The sequence below is a fragment of the Erythrolamprus reginae genome, chromosome 4, assembly GCF_031021105.1.
Source record: "Erythrolamprus reginae isolate rEryReg1 chromosome 4, rEryReg1.hap1, whole genome shotgun sequence".
NCBI lineage: Eukaryota > Metazoa > Chordata > Lepidosauria > Squamata > Dipsadidae > Erythrolamprus > Erythrolamprus reginae.
In genome coordinates this window covers 24,136,798-24,154,919 of record NC_091953.1, presented here as the reverse complement: position 1 = coordinate 24,154,919, position 18,122 = coordinate 24,136,798, and the positions used below count along the sequence as shown (strand labels likewise).

The 18,122-nt window shown below is 39.3% G+C and overlaps 1 protein-coding gene across 7 annotated transcripts in view; it reads left to right on the top strand.

The window, feature by feature from the left end:
- The window catches only part of ATP8A2 (ATPase phospholipid transporting 8A2), a 460,631-nt gene that overhangs the window by 420,463 nt on the left and 22,046 nt on the right, over positions 1 to 18,122 (top strand). For 6 of the 7 annotated variants that reach the window (XM_070749817.1, XM_070749821.1, XM_070749819.1 and 3 more), the window contains 2 exons: positions 7,963 to 8,051; positions 16,640 to 16,744. In XM_070749817.1, the coding sequence (XP_070605918.1) occupies positions 7,963 to 8,051; positions 16,640 to 16,744 (194 nt within the window). The remainder of the gene's footprint in view (positions 1 to 7,962; positions 8,052 to 16,639; positions 16,745 to 18,122) is intronic. The other variant, XM_070749818.1, reaches the window with a different exon arrangement.

The window sequence follows — 18,122 nt, the reverse complement described above, 5'->3', positions numbered from 1 at the left end:
TACGTATTGTATGTATTAATAAGATACATTTTTCTCAGAAATTAAATATTGAACATTTCAAAATTTCAGATTCGTGTAGATACTGCTTGTATGTCAGTTCTCATTTTCTTCCTAGCTGGGTTATAGACATATGGTCCTATGAAGCCATTTGCCTTCAATAATCTTATAAATTCATCTTTGCTTAAGATCTGATAGTTTCTTATGTATTTTTATGTTCAATTGTGGTATGTTTTTTTAATGTTTTTTTTTAAAGGGCTCCTACAAATGTTTGCGGTAAGGTGTCTTTTCAAAGAATGTGACACTCTTTCAAGTCTTTTGCTGTGACATTTCCCATTATAAAATATATGTGTTCAATTTTATAAGTGGAAGCAGAAAAGCATAAGATAGATTGGGGAGCCCATTTTTAAAAACATGACATATAAGCACGCACAAAAGCATGCTATTTTTATGGCACAAAAAAGATTTTTAAAGGTTGTGATAGTAATTAGAGAAAAATTGGACAAGGATCAAAAAGGTACAGAATATGTGGAAAGGGTGATGTGACTCAGTGATGGAGCACTTGCTTTCTATGCCAGAGATTTCAGCTTCAATATATTACTTTTTTCATTCATTCATTCATTCATTCATTCATTCATTTATGAATTGGTTGATTTGATTTGATTTGATTTCTATGCTGCCCCTCTCCGAAGACTTGTGGTGGCTTACAACAAGTGTGATTGGACACACAAGGAATTTGTCTTGGTGCATATGCTCTCCGCGCACATAGAAGAAAAAGATACATTTATCTTACAGAAAAAACAGTAAAATACAATAATATCAATCCAATTAAATTTAAATACAAAGCAATGTAAAATCCCTGATTAAATTAAAAAATCAATCACACCCGTTCGTACAACAATCATACGAACACACATTGGCCAGAGGCTAAGATCTAATCAGCCTAAGCCCGATGATATAAATGAATCTTAAGACACTTACAAAAGGCGAGAAGGGTGGGGGCAGTATCTACCAGTGGGAGCTGATTCCAGAGGGCCGGGGCCTCCACAGAGAAGGCTCTTCCCCTAGGTCCCGCCAAATGACATTGCCTAGTTGACAGGACCTGGAGAAGGCTGACTCTGTGGGACCTAACCGGTTGCTGGGATTCATGTGGCAGTAAGCGGTCCCGCAATTAATCTGGTCCAATGCCATGTAGGGCTGGACCCTATCTAACAAAATGAAATTCATTGTAGAGAAAGGTAAAATCCTGCACTTAGGCAAGAAAACCCAAAAATATATGTATAGACTGGGTGAAACCAGGCTTAATAGCAGTAACTGTGAGAATGATCTTGAAGTCTTAGTGGATAACCAGTTAAATATGAACCGGCAATGTGCAGTGGTAGCCAAAAAAGCCAACAGAATCCTAAGTTGAATTAACAGAGGAGTACATTGAAGATCAAGTGAGGTACTAATACCATTTTATAAAGTCTTAGTAAGATCACATCTAGAAATACTGCATCCAGTTTTGGTCACCACAATATAAAAAAAAGATGTTGAGACTCGAAAAAATTCAGAGAAGAGCAACCAGGGTGATTAGGGGACTGGAGACTAAAACATATGAAGACCAGTTACAGGAACTGCCTGGTGAAGAGTAAGACCAGACATGATAGCAGTGTTCCAATGTTTGAGGGGCTGCCACAGAGAGGAAGGGGTCAAGCTATTTTCCAAATCACCTGAATGCCAGATGAGGAATAATGGATAGAAACTGATCAAAGAGAGAAATAAGGAGAAATTTTCTGACAAGTGAAAACAATCAATCAATGGAACAGCTTGCCTTCCGAAGTTGTGAGGGCTTCATCACTAGAGGTTTTCAAGAAGAGATTTTCCAAAAACAAAATTGGATGAAATTATTTTTGGTCCAGATGAAAATTTGATTAGGAGACCTCACCTACAAAAAGATATTGACAAAATTGAACGGGTCCAAAGACGGGCTACAAAAAGGTTGGAAGGTCTTAAGCATAAAACGTATCAGGAAAGACTTAATGAACTCAATCTGTATAGTCTGGAGGACAGAAGGGAAAGGGGGGACATGATCGAAACATTTAAATATGTTAAATAAGGGTTAAATAAGGCTCAGGAGGGAAGTGTTTTAATAGGAAAGTGAACACAAGAACAAGGGGACACAATTTGAAGTTAGTTGGGGGAAAGATCAAAAGCAACATGAGAAAATATTATTTCACTGAAAGAGTAGTAGATCCTTGGAACAAACTTCCAGCAGACGTGGTTGGTAAATCCACAGTAACTGAATTTAAACATGCCTGGGATAAACATATATCCATTGTAAGATAAAATACAGGAAATAGTATAAGGGCAGACTAGATGTACCAGGAGGTCTTTTTCTGCCGTCAGTCTTCTATGTTTCTAAAATTCTACAATTATTTGTTAACAATTGAATTAGAGTCTGAAAAAGTTAAAGATACAATGATTAAGCAGATGAGGAATATAGGTCATACAATAGATATAAATACGCGGCAACAATTACGGGAGAGAAATTAAAAAATGACAATGTCCACAGCATTTACGGAAAATATGTACAAGATGTTTTATAGATGGCATACGTCACCAGAGAGATTAGCAAAAATGTTTAAAAATAGTTCGATGAAATGTTGGAAATGTGGTTGTGTACTTGGTTCATTTTATCACATGTGGTGGACTTGTATGGAAGCACAAAGATTTTGGAAAGAAATTCAGCATTGGATTGAAAAGATATTGAAAAGGACTATTGAGTTAAAACCAGAGACATTCTTGTTGGGAAATTTACCAGAAAATTTTAATAGAGAAAAATATACTTAATTGTTCATATAGTAACGGCCACTAGAATTGTTTACACACAAAACTGGAAATTGAACCGGATACCAACAGAAAGAGAAATAATAAGGAAGATTATGGATTGTGCTGAAATGAACAGATTTACTCTAAGACTTAAATATAAAGAACATTCAAAATATTATAGAATCTGGGGAAAAATTTTACGAGTGGATGGAAGTTAAAGATAACTAAAGTATATGAATATTTTTTTTAAAAAAGTGAAATAATAGATTGAAAAAATAGTGGGTAGACACCCAGATGGAAAAGAAAGAAAGAAATGGTGGCAGCACTAGTTGCTAATGGAACACAAATTTAAGATAGTTTTATGTTTTATATTATCTAACTATTATTATTAGGGAATTAGCTAAATGTTGGAGTGAGGGGGATTTTTTTTATTCTATTCTTTTCTTTTCTCTCGCCTTTTCTCCGTAAATAATGATGAATATGGGATTTATAGAATGTTAGATATTGAGGTTTTGGTTTTGTTGTTTTCTTTTTCTCTCTCTCTTTTTCTTTGTTCTTGATTTTAAACTTTAGTACTACTTTTAATGTTGGAGAGATGGAGTTATGGGAGGTGAGGCGGAAGGTAGAAAGTAAAGAAACTCCTTAAAGCATATTAATGATATGGAAATTTGGCATATGTATATGGTTGGATATTGGTATTGTGATTTGTTATTTATTCATTCATTCATTCATTCATTCATTCATTCATTTATTAGATTTGTATGCCGCCCCTCTCCGTAGACTCGGGGCGGCTCACAACAATAATTTATAATTTACATGTTTTATCTTAAGGTGGAGAAAATTTTTAAAAAATTATAACACACACACACCCAAAAAAGAAGAGATTGGACTGCCATTTGTCAGAAATGGTGGCTTGGGGTGGTGGTGGACTAGATGGCCTACAATGTTTCTCCTAACTCTGTTCATTTTTAAACTGCCACCAAAATCCTATCAGCAGAAAAGAGTTTAATGATTTATGGAGGCAAGTAGATTCCATCATGCTAATGTGTAGCATCCCATTCAAAAAATATGTGCATTAATGTATAATTCTAAGTCAACCATTTGCATTCATATTCTTCTGTAAAGAAGAAATACTGTGGAGAAATTGGCATCTCAGAAACTGACTGGCACTTGATCCCTGTGTTTCTGTCTTGTAAAGAGAAGTAGATGACAATACCCTCTATTTTCTGACTAGAAAATGGGATATGGTTCACTTGCTGCAAATAAGCAATAATTGGATCACACGGGTGACAGCTGGTGGCATTCTGGTGAATTGGTAAAAGCCTTGATTCGTGTTTTCAAGGAGTAGCTGCAATTCAGTAATGAACCTCCCCTTAACTGATAAAATGTTCCCAGTTCAATCCAAGCTATCTTCAGAACTCTTTAGATCTCATCTTCTATGTCACCAGCAGATGCAGTTGGGTATTTTCCAGTATTAGGCCAGTATTACCCAACGTTGACTAAATTTAAGATTTGTGGACTTCAATTCCCAGAATTCCCCAGCCAGCAGAGTTTAATAATAATAATAATAATAATAATAATAATAATAATAATAATAATAATAATAATAATAAACAATTTATTAGATTTGTATGCCACCCCTCTCCAAAGACTCAGAGGGCACATATATTGTAAAATTGTTAAGGTCAAGAAGCATTGGGTTGGACTCTTAATTTAACATTGCTGCTTTTGACTAATGAAAACCAGAGGCACCACTCTTCCCATCTGTTCTGACCCAACTCCCCTCTGTCAGACAAACCCACTGTATTTAAATCAATGATTCCTTTATTAGGAGCACCAGCAACCCCAGCAAAAAGTTTCTGTCTCAACGCAGACTAACAAGGCTACCCGACAGGGAGTTGAATAATTGTCCGCCACATCTATTCATCTCCACCCCCTGCCTTTTATCCCCAGAGCTAGGGTGGGACTTTGCTAGCAGCGGTGGCTCTTCAATCCCAAGGATCAGCCCACATATTTATTTATTTTATTTATTTATTAATTAGATATGTATGCCATCCCTCTCCGTAGACTCGGGGCGGCTAACAACAGTAAAAAGACAATATGAACGAATCTAATATTAAAAGTAATGTAAAAAAAACCCCAATTTAAGAAACCAATCATACATACAGACATACCATGCATAAATTTTATAAGCCTAGGGGGAAGAGAATATCTCAGTCCCCCCATGCCTGATGACAGAGGTGGGTTTTAAGGAGCTTACAAAAGGCAAGGAGGGTGGGGGCAACTCTGATATCTGGGGGGAGTTGGTTCCAGAGGATTGGGGCCGCCACAGAGAAGGCTCTTCCCCTGGGTCATGCCAAACGACATTGTTTAGTCAATGGGACCCGGAGAAGGCCAACTCTGTGGGACCTAACTGGTCGCTGGGATTCGTGCGGCAGAAGACGGTCCCGGAGATATTCTGGTCCGATGCCATGAAGGGCTTTATAACCAACACATTCCTGTCTTCTCCTCTGCCTTCTGTACATCCGCACATCAGGCATGGCATTGGACCCAGTTATTCTTCCTCTTCCTCATCGTCCACCTTCAGATCTGGAAACATACCTGAAACATACATGAATTGTACAATGATCATCTCCCTGCAAAACATCCAATAAACATCAGTCAGGTATTTTCCAGTATTAGGCCAGTATTACCCAACGTTGACTAAATTTAAGATTTGTGGACTTCAATTCCCAGAAAGTAGACTTACAATCCTGGGTCTTGAAAGCTTAGAACTACAACGCCTTAAACATGATCTAAGTATTGCCCACAAGATCATATGCTGCAATGTCTTGCCTGTCAAAGACTACTTCGGCTTCAACCACAACAACACAAGAGCACACAACAGATTCAAGCTTAATATTAACCGCTCCAAACTTGACTGTAAAAAACATGAGTTTAGTAATTGAGTTGTTGAAGTATGGAACTCATTACCAAACTCCGTAGCATCATCCTCTAACCCCCAACATTTTACCCTTGGACTATCGACGGTTGACCTCTCAGTAAGGGGCGAGTACAAGTGCACTAGAGTGCCTTTCATCCCCTGTCCTATTCTCTCTCCTATATCTCGTATTTCTTCTCTACTATATCCTCTATAACATTCATTGTGTATTATTGTGTATTGGGCAAAATAAATAAATAAATTAAATAAATTAAATAAATAATAAAATAATAAAATAAATAAATAAATCTACCGTATCATCTTGTAATATGAGTCTTTACTAAGCTAGTATTCACTAGATGTATCAAACTACTGTACTTTATTTTTACACCAAAAATAGTCGACACATCTGGAAAACATTAGCCTGGAGAAAGCTGGTATAAGACACATCAGTCTCTCAGCAATCCAGAGATCTATTTAAAATCCATACTGATTTATCCAACATATGTTCTTCCATATCAACTCTAGGCTCTATAACTGCCTATTTAGTTAACAGAGTTAACATCACAATACAGTGATCCCTCGATTAGTGCGGGGATTACGTTCCAAGACCTCCCGCACTAATCGATTTTCCGCGGTATAGTGGTGCGGAAGTAAAAACACCATATGTGCATGCGCGCCCTTTTTTCCATGACCGCGCATGCGCAGATGATGGAGCCGGGGAGCAATGAAAGTGCGGAAGCCGACAAAGATTGCTTTGAATGTCGGCTGCCCCCACCCCCCCAACACCCGCCCGCCCGCCGTTCACCCGCCCGCCCGGCCACTCGCTCGCCCGTTGACCCGCCCGGCCGCTCGCTCGCCGCTCGAGAGCAAGAGGGGGAGAGGGGGAGAGATAGAGAAAGAGAGAGAAGGAAAGAAAGAGATGAGAGAGGGAGGAAGAGAGTGTGAGAGGAAGAAGCAAGATAGAGAAAGAGAGAGAGAAAGAAAGATGAGAAAGGAAGGAAGAGAGTGAGAGAGAGGAAGAAAGAGAGAGAGAGAAGAGTGGAAGGAAGAGAGAGAGAAATGATAGAAAAAAGGGGAGAAAAAAAGAGAAATGAGAAAATGATTGAAGCAGAGAATGACAGGAAAGAAAGAGAAAGAGACAGAGAAGTGACTCTTGGTGATGACGTATGATGTCATCGGATGTCATCGATCACTGTATACTTGTGAAACCAGAAAAATGGTCAGTCTGTTGGAGAAATAACTTCAGCTGATGTAAATATTTACTATAATCATGCACAGCTCTTATTTTTCTCCTAAAGTGCAAGTTTTTAATATACAAAGCTATTTTGTCCTGGAATAATCCCAAGGGATATATTATCTTCATAATATATTCATGGCACCGGACCAGAATATCTGTGAGACCGCCTTCTGCCGCACGAATCCCAACGACCAGTTAGGTCCCACAGAGTTGGCCTTCTCCGGGTCCCGTCGACTAAACAATGTCGACTGGCGGGACCCAGGGGAAGAGCCTTCTCTGTGGCAGCCCCGACCCTCTGGAACCAGCTCCCCCGGAGCTTAGGACTGCCCTCCTTGCCTTTCGCAAACTTCTTAAAACCCACCTCTGCCGTTAGGCATAGGGGAACTGAGATATCTCCCATTGCCTATGTAGTTTTATGTATGGAATGTTGGTGTGTATGTTTTTTTATATATAAGAGGGATTTTTTTTAGGTTTTTTAATGTAAAATTGCTATTTTAAACCTTAATATTAGATTTGTTATTGTAATTGTTTTATCACTGCTGTGAGCTGCCCTGAGTCTACGGAGAGGGGCGGCATACAAATCTAATTAATAATAATAATAATAATAATAATAATTTCCATTGTTCAACAATTTCCCATTTTGAAACATATAGATATGGTTTTCTTTTACTCTTGCATAATATCTAAATGGAACATTTGACATCTGATTCAGTGGTAGGTTGCTCCCAGTTTGACCCAGTTCTAAGAATCAGTATTGCTGGCAGCAGGAGGCTCCGCCCACCTGCCCAAGATGCGTCACACATGCGCGAGTCATGTGCATGCCAACCGGTAGTAAAGCGTATTAGAACCCACTACTGATTTGATCTTCAGATTTCAGGATTTACATTTTAGCGTTCTTGGCAATGATCTCATCTTACTTCCTCTTTCATTTCAGTCAACCCCAAAAACAAGTGTCATGTGTAATTAATGCTGTGTTTATTGTTACAATTTACAGGCAGGAATGGTATTGAGATGTGGACATTTCTGGATCGGTTTATTGCTGGTGCCCACAGCGTGCCTTGTTAAAGATGTGGCATGGAGAGCGTACGTTATTATTTACATTCTTTTGAAAAATGTTATTTGCTTAAACATAATGATATTTCAGGTTAGTCCTACAGCTGCTAACCTTTAATCTCCGTCTAAATCAGTGTTTCCCAACCTGGGCAACTTGAAGATATCTGGACTTCAATTCCCAGAATTCCCCAGCCAGCATTTGCTGGCTGGGGAATTCTGGGAGTTGAAGTCCAAATATCTTCAAGTTGCCCAGGTTGGAAACACTGGTCTAAATCACTTAGATGGGTACAAACTGTTACTCGTTCTTTTTACATACTCTGCAAATATGCAGCCATTTAATTTCCCAGACATCCTTCCATTTCCTCATCTATGAAAGTACACAGAACAATGGCAGTTCTGTGTTAGCAAAAAACTTCAGAAGAGAAGGATTTAGGGGTAGTGATTTCTGACAGTCTCAAAATGGGTGAGCAGTGTGGTCGGGCAGTAGGAAAAGCAAGTAGGATGCTTGGCTGCATAGCTAGAGGTATAACAAGCAGGAAGAGGGAGATTGTGATCCCCTTATATAGAGCGCTAGTGAGACCACATTTGGAGTACTGTGTTCAGTTCTGGAGACCTCACCTACAAAAAGATATTGACAAAATTGAACGGGTCCAAAGACGGGCTACAAGAATGGTGGAAGGTCTTAAGCATAAAACGTATCAGGAAAGACTTAATGAACTCAATCTGTATAGTCTGGAGGACAGAAGGAAAAGGGGGGACATGATCGAAACATTTAAATATGTCAAAGGGTTAAATAAGGTTCAGGAGGGAAGTGTTTTTAATAGCAAAGTGAACACGAGAACAAGGGGACACAATCTGAAGTTAGTTGGGGGAAAAATCAAAAGCAACGTGAGAAAATATTATTTCACTGAAAGAGTAGTAGATCCTTGGAACAAACTTCCAGCAGACGTGGTTGGTAAATCCACAGTAACTGAATTTAAACATGCCTGGGATAAACATATATCCATTGTAAGATAAAATACAGGAAATAATATAAGGGCAGACTAGATGGACCATGAGATCTTTTTCTGCCGTCAGTCTTCTATGTTTCTATGTTTCTAACACAAGAACAAGGGGACACAATCTGAAGTTAGTTGGGGGAAAGATCAAAAGCAACGTGAGAAAATATTATTTCACTGAAAGAGTAGTAGATCCTTGGAACAAACTTCCAGCAGACGTGGTTGGTAAATCCACAGTAACTGAATTTAAACATGCCTGGGATAAACATATATCCATTGTAAGATAAAATACAGGAAATAGTATAAGGGCAGACTAGATGGACTATGAGATCTTTTTCTGCCGTCAGTCTTCTATGTTTCTATGTTTCTAATGTTTTTCAAATGAACACAGAAGTCAAATTTCACATAGGATGGTATTGAATAAGGAATATTTAATGCAAAATTTAAAATTAAGTTTGCAGTGACATGGAGTGGTGGCGCATAAGACTTTAAATCTGTAGCCTGCATTTGTGATGCTCAAATACAAACAGTATAATCAAAAAGACTCTTCACTTTGTTATCTCACTATGACATGAAGAATGAATGAATTTCTTAATGGATTGGGTTATTTATTTATTTTTTATTTATTTATTTGTCCAAAACACAATACATATTGAAGAGAATATATATAAAGAAAAGGATAGAAGAAAAGATATAAAAATAGAGGAGAAGATATATGAAAGGAAGAAAAGATATATGAAATAGAGGAGAGACAATTGGACAGGGGATGAAAGGCACACTGGTGCACTTTTCCAAAATGTTTCCATAAATATTTTAAATGTATTGATTGAGTATGCAGCTAATTTTAAAGCCCTCTACTATTTTTTTCATTTTATACAAAGAAAATGGGTTTCTGAAAAGGGAACAAAATACACTGCTCAAAAAAAATAAAGGGAACACTTAAACAACACAATAAAACTCCAAGTCGATCAAACTTCTGTGAATTCAAACTGTCCACTTAGGAAGCAACACTGATTGACAATCAATTTCACATGCTGTTGTGCACATTCAACTTTGTACAGAACAAAGTATTCAATGAGAATATTTCATTCATTCAGATCTAGGATGTGTTATTTGAGTGTTCCCTTTATTTTTTTGAGCAGTATATTATTGGGAAGAAGACAACTTCTTCAGATATTCTTATTCCAGATCTTAAAGATTTAGCTCTTTTCAATAGTTACTATGGATTAAAAATAATTCTACAATGTATTCTGATGGAAACGAATAGATTCGTATCATGTAACCTTCAACAGGGGACAGTCCAACTAACATTGTTCTTTTATAGGAAATAAAATCTGCATCAGAAGATTGATGTTCTTCACTATCTAAAGAGTAAGAGGTGGCTAAGAAGTTTATTTCATCCCCTTTTAACTTTTAAATGATCCAGTACCTATAATAGGGCTTGCAAATTGGAGGCCTTTTTTACACTTATTGAATGGCCCTGCCATCATGTATATTTTTCTCTCCATTGCAGGAAGTGCTGAAGAAAGGAAGAAGCTAAATATCTTTGGAGATTCTCAGTCATCCCAGGTCATAGTTGTCCCAAAGGTGCTTTTTTCAAGAGTCAACGGGACTTTCTTGCTTTTCTTTAAAGATGTTTTGCTTCTCATCCAAAAAGCTTCTTCAGCTCTCATTGGATGGTGGGGAGTGGAAGGATTTATAGCTTTTGCAGACAGCTGGTCATTCGCATTTTTTACAGAGGGATGAGAAACTTCAAAGAAAAAGAAGAAAATTGAGTTGTCTCTTGAAAAAGCACCTTTTGGACAAAGGAAGAAACTGATTGCAAAAGCTCATTCTGACCAGATTTTTAAAACATAGTTTAAAAAAAGCCCAGACAAACAAACAAACAAACAAACAAACTGGAAGATATTTATTTGTATATTAATTTTTATTGGTACAGATCTCTCTGTCATGTCAGTTATATCAAGTACAGTGATACCTCATCTTACAAACTTAATTGGTTCTGGGACGAGGTTCTTAAAGTGAAAAGTTTGTAAGACGAAACAATGTTTCCCATAGGAATCAATGGAAAAGTGATTAATACGTGCAAGCCCCAAATTCACCACTTTTGCCAGCCGAAGCACCCATTTTTGCGCTGCTGGGATTCCCCTGAGGTTCACCTCCATAGGAAACCCCACCTCCGGACTTCTGTGTTTTTGCGATGTTGCAGGGGAATCCCAGCAGGGGAATCCCAGCATCGCAAAAACAAGCGCTTCTCTGGCAACGGAAGTCCGGAGGTGGGGTTTCCCATGGAGGGGAGCCTCAGGGGAATCCCAGCAGTGCAAAAACGGGTGCTTCTCTGGCAACGGAAGTCTGGAGGCGAAGCATCCCAGCGGCGGCAGTGGGTTTGTAATGTGAAAATAGTTTGTAAGAAGAGGCAAAAAAATCTTAAACCCCGGGTTTGTATCTCGAAAAGTTTGTATGATGAGGCGTTTGTAAGACGAGGTATCACTGTATATCTGCCAGGGTTTTTTTTTCCTAAAAAAAGAGTTAGAATAATATTCTGGACAAATTATCCTCAGAAGAAACACATAAGCCCCATCTTTTCCCTCCCATCTTTATTAAGATGATATTAAGCTTTTGAAAACATAAAGAAAAAGAATAATCATATTTCACTGGCAAAGTTTCAGTCACATTTCACTGACCGTGTAAAAAAAATATGTATTGTATGGGTGAGACTGTATTGCATTGCTTTTATGCTGTAAAATATTTTGACGACCTATTCTGGGGGTGTCAAACTGGTGGTCCGGTGGGCCAGATGTGTCATGTGCTGACCACACACCCACCCCAGCTCCACGAAGGGGGAAAACGTTATGATACATCACGTGATTGCAGTGTGACAGCGCAAGTTTGACACTCATGACCTATTCCATCAAATACATATACAATAGTATCAAAATCTAAAATAGGTTTTGCAGCCACTGCAAAATGCTATTATTGTTTTCCTGTTGCACTCAGAATAAAAAGAAATCATTCAATTAAATGTGGGAACATGAGGTAGAGTATCAAGATTTCTCTGTCTTTCTCACTCCATCTCCCTCTCTCTTGTACTACTATATCTGAACTCCAAAAAACTGAGAACAAGTAAATGAAAATAAGGAGGTACAGAGATTGTCTTGCTATCCTCTAGGGTATTTCTAAATTTTTCATTGTAGATATACTGAGTGTTCTGCTGGTGTGTCCCAACCGCCCGTAATTACAGGGTAATTAGTCCAGAAAGACACACACCACACGATAGAAGGAAAACCAAAAGTCTTTATCAACAGAAAAACAGAAACAGCTCCCTCTTTAAATGTCAAAGGGATTTTCTGGTACACACAAGGCACAGGTTAAATGCAATCCAATTTCTCACCCAATAACTGGGAAATTGAGTCCAATTCTAAAGTCCAGAAAGTCCACACACAGTCTTGAACAGGGAAACAGCAAAAACCACGATCTTGACGAAACTATGAATCAGATAAACTGCCACGAGGCTAAACCAGCATGCTGCTCTTTTATCTGTAGCACTAATTACAGCAGCCCCACCCAACCACAGGTGGCCTCACTTATCTCCTGTAATAATCCTTCAGTTGTTCTTTCCTATGCATCACTCTACGCATGCGTGGATCTGTCATTAATTCTTGTTCAGAATCCAGGGATGATAAGGATGATTGACCTCCTCCTGGGCTGTCTGCCAAACTGCTCCCTTTCCTGCTACTCACGCTTCCTTTGTTAGAGGAGCCTTCGTCGGGAGATTCTATCGGGAGCAAAACAGACCTGTGGCATGTGGATGTTTCCCCCACATCCACCTCCACATTTCTTGGGGCAGGAGCTGGGCCAGAGCCAACCACAACAACTGAGTATATAGTATGTGTCTGTGGATGCCTATGTCTATGGATGTGTGTGAGTATGATATGTACCCATTATATGCTTAATTTAGTCAACCACTAATTTGAACTAATCTCTCACTGATGGATCGGGTGGTACACTGTCACTCTAACTGGAGCAAATATTATTAAATTTGATTCTCAAAAGTATGCAGTTGAGATTTCTAGAAATGTTTAATTGTCCGGATAATATGATATTCATTCAGTTTCCAAATTCTTATGTAACAGAAAACGATACATTATCTAAAGAGCTGAGAAGCAGAGCACATAGCTAATATCATACTATGGTCTTATTTCAAATTGAATAATACGGCTGCTAAAACCCAGGGCCTTTCATCTGTAAATCAATTGGAGAGAGAGGAGAAAAAAGTAATAGATGTTCCTCTATTTTTCCTACTTATATCAATCCTATTTACTTTTCCTACTTATATCAATCCTGTGCACATCATCAATAAGATTTCAATGCATTTCTGTCTGAATCCAAGATTGGAATCCCTAATCACTCTTTTGGATGACAAGCAGAGGAACTGGTGTGAAGTTCAGCCCTCCTATCCCACTTAATCTATAAATTCAATCATTTTTTCTCTTTTGATCACCTCTGGATGAAGGCATTGTTTGCTGTGGTTGTCGTCCTTCCTCTAGACCAGTGGTTCTCAACCTTTCTAAGGCCGCGACCCCTTAATACAGTTCCTCGTGCTGTGGTGACCCCCAACCATAAGTCTAGCGCCAATTCTCCCAACAGAGCTTTGAGCTGATTGGCAGGAAGGTCAGAGAGACATCTTCACTGTAAACGCCTGATTGGTCGGATTATAAAAGTGTTGTGATTCAGCCTGAGGCTGCTCAGGGACCAGCTGTGTCTCTGCTGGCTCCATGCCCGGAGGAGGATGACAGCGCAGAGGAGGGGGCTGAACAGTCGGACTGGGGAGAGGAAAATCAGGAATGGGATGAAGGAGAACAGCATGAGAGCCCCGGGGGGGGGGGTCTCCCCAGCCAGTAGCTTGGAGTCATTAGGTGATGACGGACAAGCTGTCATTGACATGAGACAGCGACGTTCAGAGCAACGAAAGGAGCAGTTAAAGAGATATTATCACCATTGAATTAGAAACAGCTGGGTTTGGGTGTGGTCCTCATCAGCAGGGTTTAAAAGGCAGGCAAGCCCTTGAAGCCATGTGGAGTGTTATCAATTTGGAGTGGCGTTATCCTGTCTTGTTTCTCGGCGTCTCTGTTTCTGGCTTGTGGCCCAGCAGCTTTGGAAGATCCGTGGGAGGTGTAGGTCTGCTATCTACAGCCTTGGCTTGGCAGCAAGAATTCTGTATTGCTGCATCGACTTTTGGCCTTCGTGAATATATCTGAAGATACAGCATTTTCCTGTTTCTAAGGACATTTTCTGTTACCTGTGTTTTTCTTGAATTTTATAAAACTGCCTTTGCCTTTTACCAGTGTGTCTGGCTTCTCTTTTTGGGTTGGTATTGGCTTCTGGAGTGACCCAGACAGAACATAAAAATATGTTCCAAGATGCCAGAATAGAAGCTTTAGTTCCTAATGCCAGGGGAAATTTGTCTTTTCCTTGGGTCTCAGGCAACCCCCATGAAATGGTCATTTAACTCCCAAAGGGAGAACCCCCAGGTTGAGAACCACTGCTTTAGACACAGCCCTACATTATTTATTTATTTATTTATTTATTTATTTATTTATTTATTCGGTTTTTATGCCGCCCTACTCCGTAGACTCAGGGCGGCTCACAACCTGTTAGCAATAGCACTTTTTAACAGAGCCAACCTATTGCCCCCACAATCTGGGTCCTCATTTTACCCACCTCGGAAGGATAGAAGGCTGAGTCAACCTTGAATCGGTGATGAGATTTGAACCGCTGACCTACAGATCTACAGTCAGCTTCAGTGGCTTGCAGTACAGCACTCTACCTGCTGCGCCACCCCGGATCTCATCTTCTCACTTCTACTTAGCAGTTACACAAACCAATGGAAGGAATTATCTGCCAGAATTGCATTGCAATATCAATTGTATGTGGATAATATTTTGGTGTATATTCTGGCCCTAAGCCAAATGATGCTGTTGAGATGCCATTCCAGGGACTGAATGGTTTTCTCCATGGAGGAACAGACTATCTCAGCAAGATGGAGTGGTTGTGATTTGAAAGCTGAGACCAGTGATAGCTCTTCTTTGATTCTGGATAGTGTTGTGTTCTTTCAAATTAAACTTTTTCACAACTTGTAGCTCATCCTGGATTCATAGCTTTTAGTCAAGGAGCAGGTGGTTAGAAGGTTTTTGTACAACTCCTATACAGTACTTCAATGGTATCAATTTTGGCTCACGCCTTGGGCCAGGGATGGCAAACCTTTTTTTCCCTCAGATGCCAAAAGAGCGTATGGGAGCGAGTGCCCACACCCATAATTCAATGCCTGGGGAGGATGAAAACAGCTTCCCCTACACCCCCCGGAAGCCCTCTGTAGGCCGGAAATGGCCACTTTCCCAACTTCTAGTGGGCCTAGTAGGCTCGTGTTTCACCCTCCCCAGGCTCCAAAGCCTTCCCTGGAGCTGGGGAGTATAAAGACACTCTCCCCCATCCCCCTGGAGGCTCTTTGGAAGCCAAAAATGCCCTCCCAGAGCCTCTGTGCAAGTCAAAAATCAGCTGGCTGGCACACACATGCACGTTGGAGCTGAGCTAGGGCAACGACTCGTGTGCCAGCAGATATGGCTCCGCGTGCCACCTGTGGCACCCGTGCCATAGGTTCACCGTCACTGCCTTGGGCGATGCCTCCTTTGCCCTATGGCACTCTATATGGATCCACCCTTGAAGATCATCCAGAAAGCACTATTAATGCATAACATAATGGCTCATGGAATTTAAGAGTACTTCTCAGTTTCCCCGGAGAAAGAAATCAAAACTATAAGAGCTGCACTAATTGCCAGTTGAATTCTGGGTATAATTTAAAGTGCTGGGTGTCATTTTTAAAGCAATACATAGCTCAAGATTTCCATCTCCCAGCAGACTCTATCTGTCAAATACATTGTAATAGAGGTGGCATCTTTCAATAATAATAATAATAATAATAATAATAATAATAATAATAATAATAATTTATTAGATTTGTATACCACCCCTTTCCGAAGACTCGGGTTCAAGTTCCATCTTTGAACTTTGAGGGCTATCTTCATGTGAAACCACAGAAACTGAATTTAAACATGCCTGGGATAAACATATATCCATCCTAAGATAAAATACAGGAAATAGTATAAGGGCAGACTAGATGACCATGAGGTCTTTTTCTGCCATCAATCTTCAGGACATTTAAAACAAATGAGAAACACAACTTTCTTTAAGTGTGCTTCTAAGAATTATTAGATTTTAGAAATTACTTTTTGTGTGTTAGACTAGACCACGTAAAGAATGGAACAGATTAGTATTTCATTTGTGTGAACAAATAAATATTGCATGACTATTTCTTAAATTTCTGCACACGTGTGGCTCCAAAGCTCAAGGCTAACTCAACCTCATAGGTATTCTTGAAAAGATATTCCTCTTTTTTGCCCTGGAATTCAGTTGTGCTGGTGAAAGATCGAGGACAAAACACAGCCAATTGGCCAGGCTATCCATTCCTGCTGTCTGACCTTAAACAGGAAACCTGACTCTCATGTAGTCAATGAAAGTTAATGTGTTAGTTTCTTTGTTTTGTGTCTTTCTCCTACGATGCAGGGCCAAGCATACTTACCGTAAAACTTTGCTGGAGCAGGTTCAAGAGGTGGAAGCTAAATCCAAAGAGCTGAGGAAATCTATGCTGCGTGGTAGCAATGGAAAGAGGTGGGATCAATTCCATCTTAACTGGAAGCATGCCAGATACCATTTTTCCCCTCCTTTTGCCTCTACATTTATTTTTTGCCATGCATTGCAATGTGATAGCTACCTTCAAAAGAGCAATGTTATTCATTTACATCAGAGGTCTTCAAACTTAGCAACTTTAAGACTTGTGGACTTCAACTCCCAGAATTCTCCAGCCAGCTGTGCTGGCTGGAGAATTCTGGGAGTTGAAGTCCACAAGTCTTAAAGTTGCCAAGTTTGAAGACCCCTGATTTACATTTTTTCCCCAAAAAAGCTTCCATTTTTCCCTGCTCCATCCCTTATCTGTTGATACATGAGGCCAAATGCAAAGCTCCTTGTGTCAGTTTTTTTTTTTTGCATGATGGCTTGTAATATTTTTGTTAGATGTGCTGCCAATCTGAAGTTTTATTTCAACTTGCTTCTTTTTTTAAAAAAAATGTTGATGTGGATTATTATGTTGTGGTTCTGAACAAAAATATATTAAGACCATATTAAAAATCGGAGATAAAGAAGAGCAGATCTATCTTTCAGAACATTTTACTGCTACTACCCCACTTAAAATGAACCAGATTTATTGAAGAAAGCTACAGACTTTATTCCTGGATAACTGAGAACTTCGCAATAGTGTTTGATCTCGTAATTTATTTATGGATAGGAAAGTATCAACACTCATTCAAAATCTCCAGGATCTGAAAAGCTATTTTAATCTTATTCAGAGATTTGAAAGCACAAATTGCTTTTCAGACTTAGTAGCAAACACTTTAGAGGCAAGTGTGGCTGTTACTGAAACAAAAATCAAACGTTTAGTTGATTTTAGTTGACAGTCAGTTGACTTTAGTTGACAGTTTTTGAAATCAAACCCCCACTGCATAGAGCACCAATGAGACCACATTTGGAATACTATGTTCAGTTCTGGAGACCTCACCTACAAAAAGATATTGACAAAATTGAACCGGTCCAAAGACGGGCTACAAGAATGGTGGAAGGTCTTAAGCATAAAACGTATCAGGAAAGACTTAATGAACTCAATCTGTATAGTCTGGGGGACAGAAGGGAAAGGAGGGGACATGATCAAAACATTTAAATATGTTAAAGGGTTAAATAAAGTTCAGGAGGAAAGTTTTTTTAATAGGAAAGTGAACACAAGAACGAGGGGACACAATCTGAGGTTAGTTGGGGGAAAAGATCAGAAGCAGCGTGAGAAAATATTGTTTTACTGAAAGAGTAGTAGATACCTGGAACAAACTTCCAGCAGACGCGGTTGGTAAATCCACAGTAACTGAATTTAAACATGCCTAGGATAAACATATATCCATCCTAAAATAAAATACAGGAAATAGTATAAGGGCAGATTAGATGG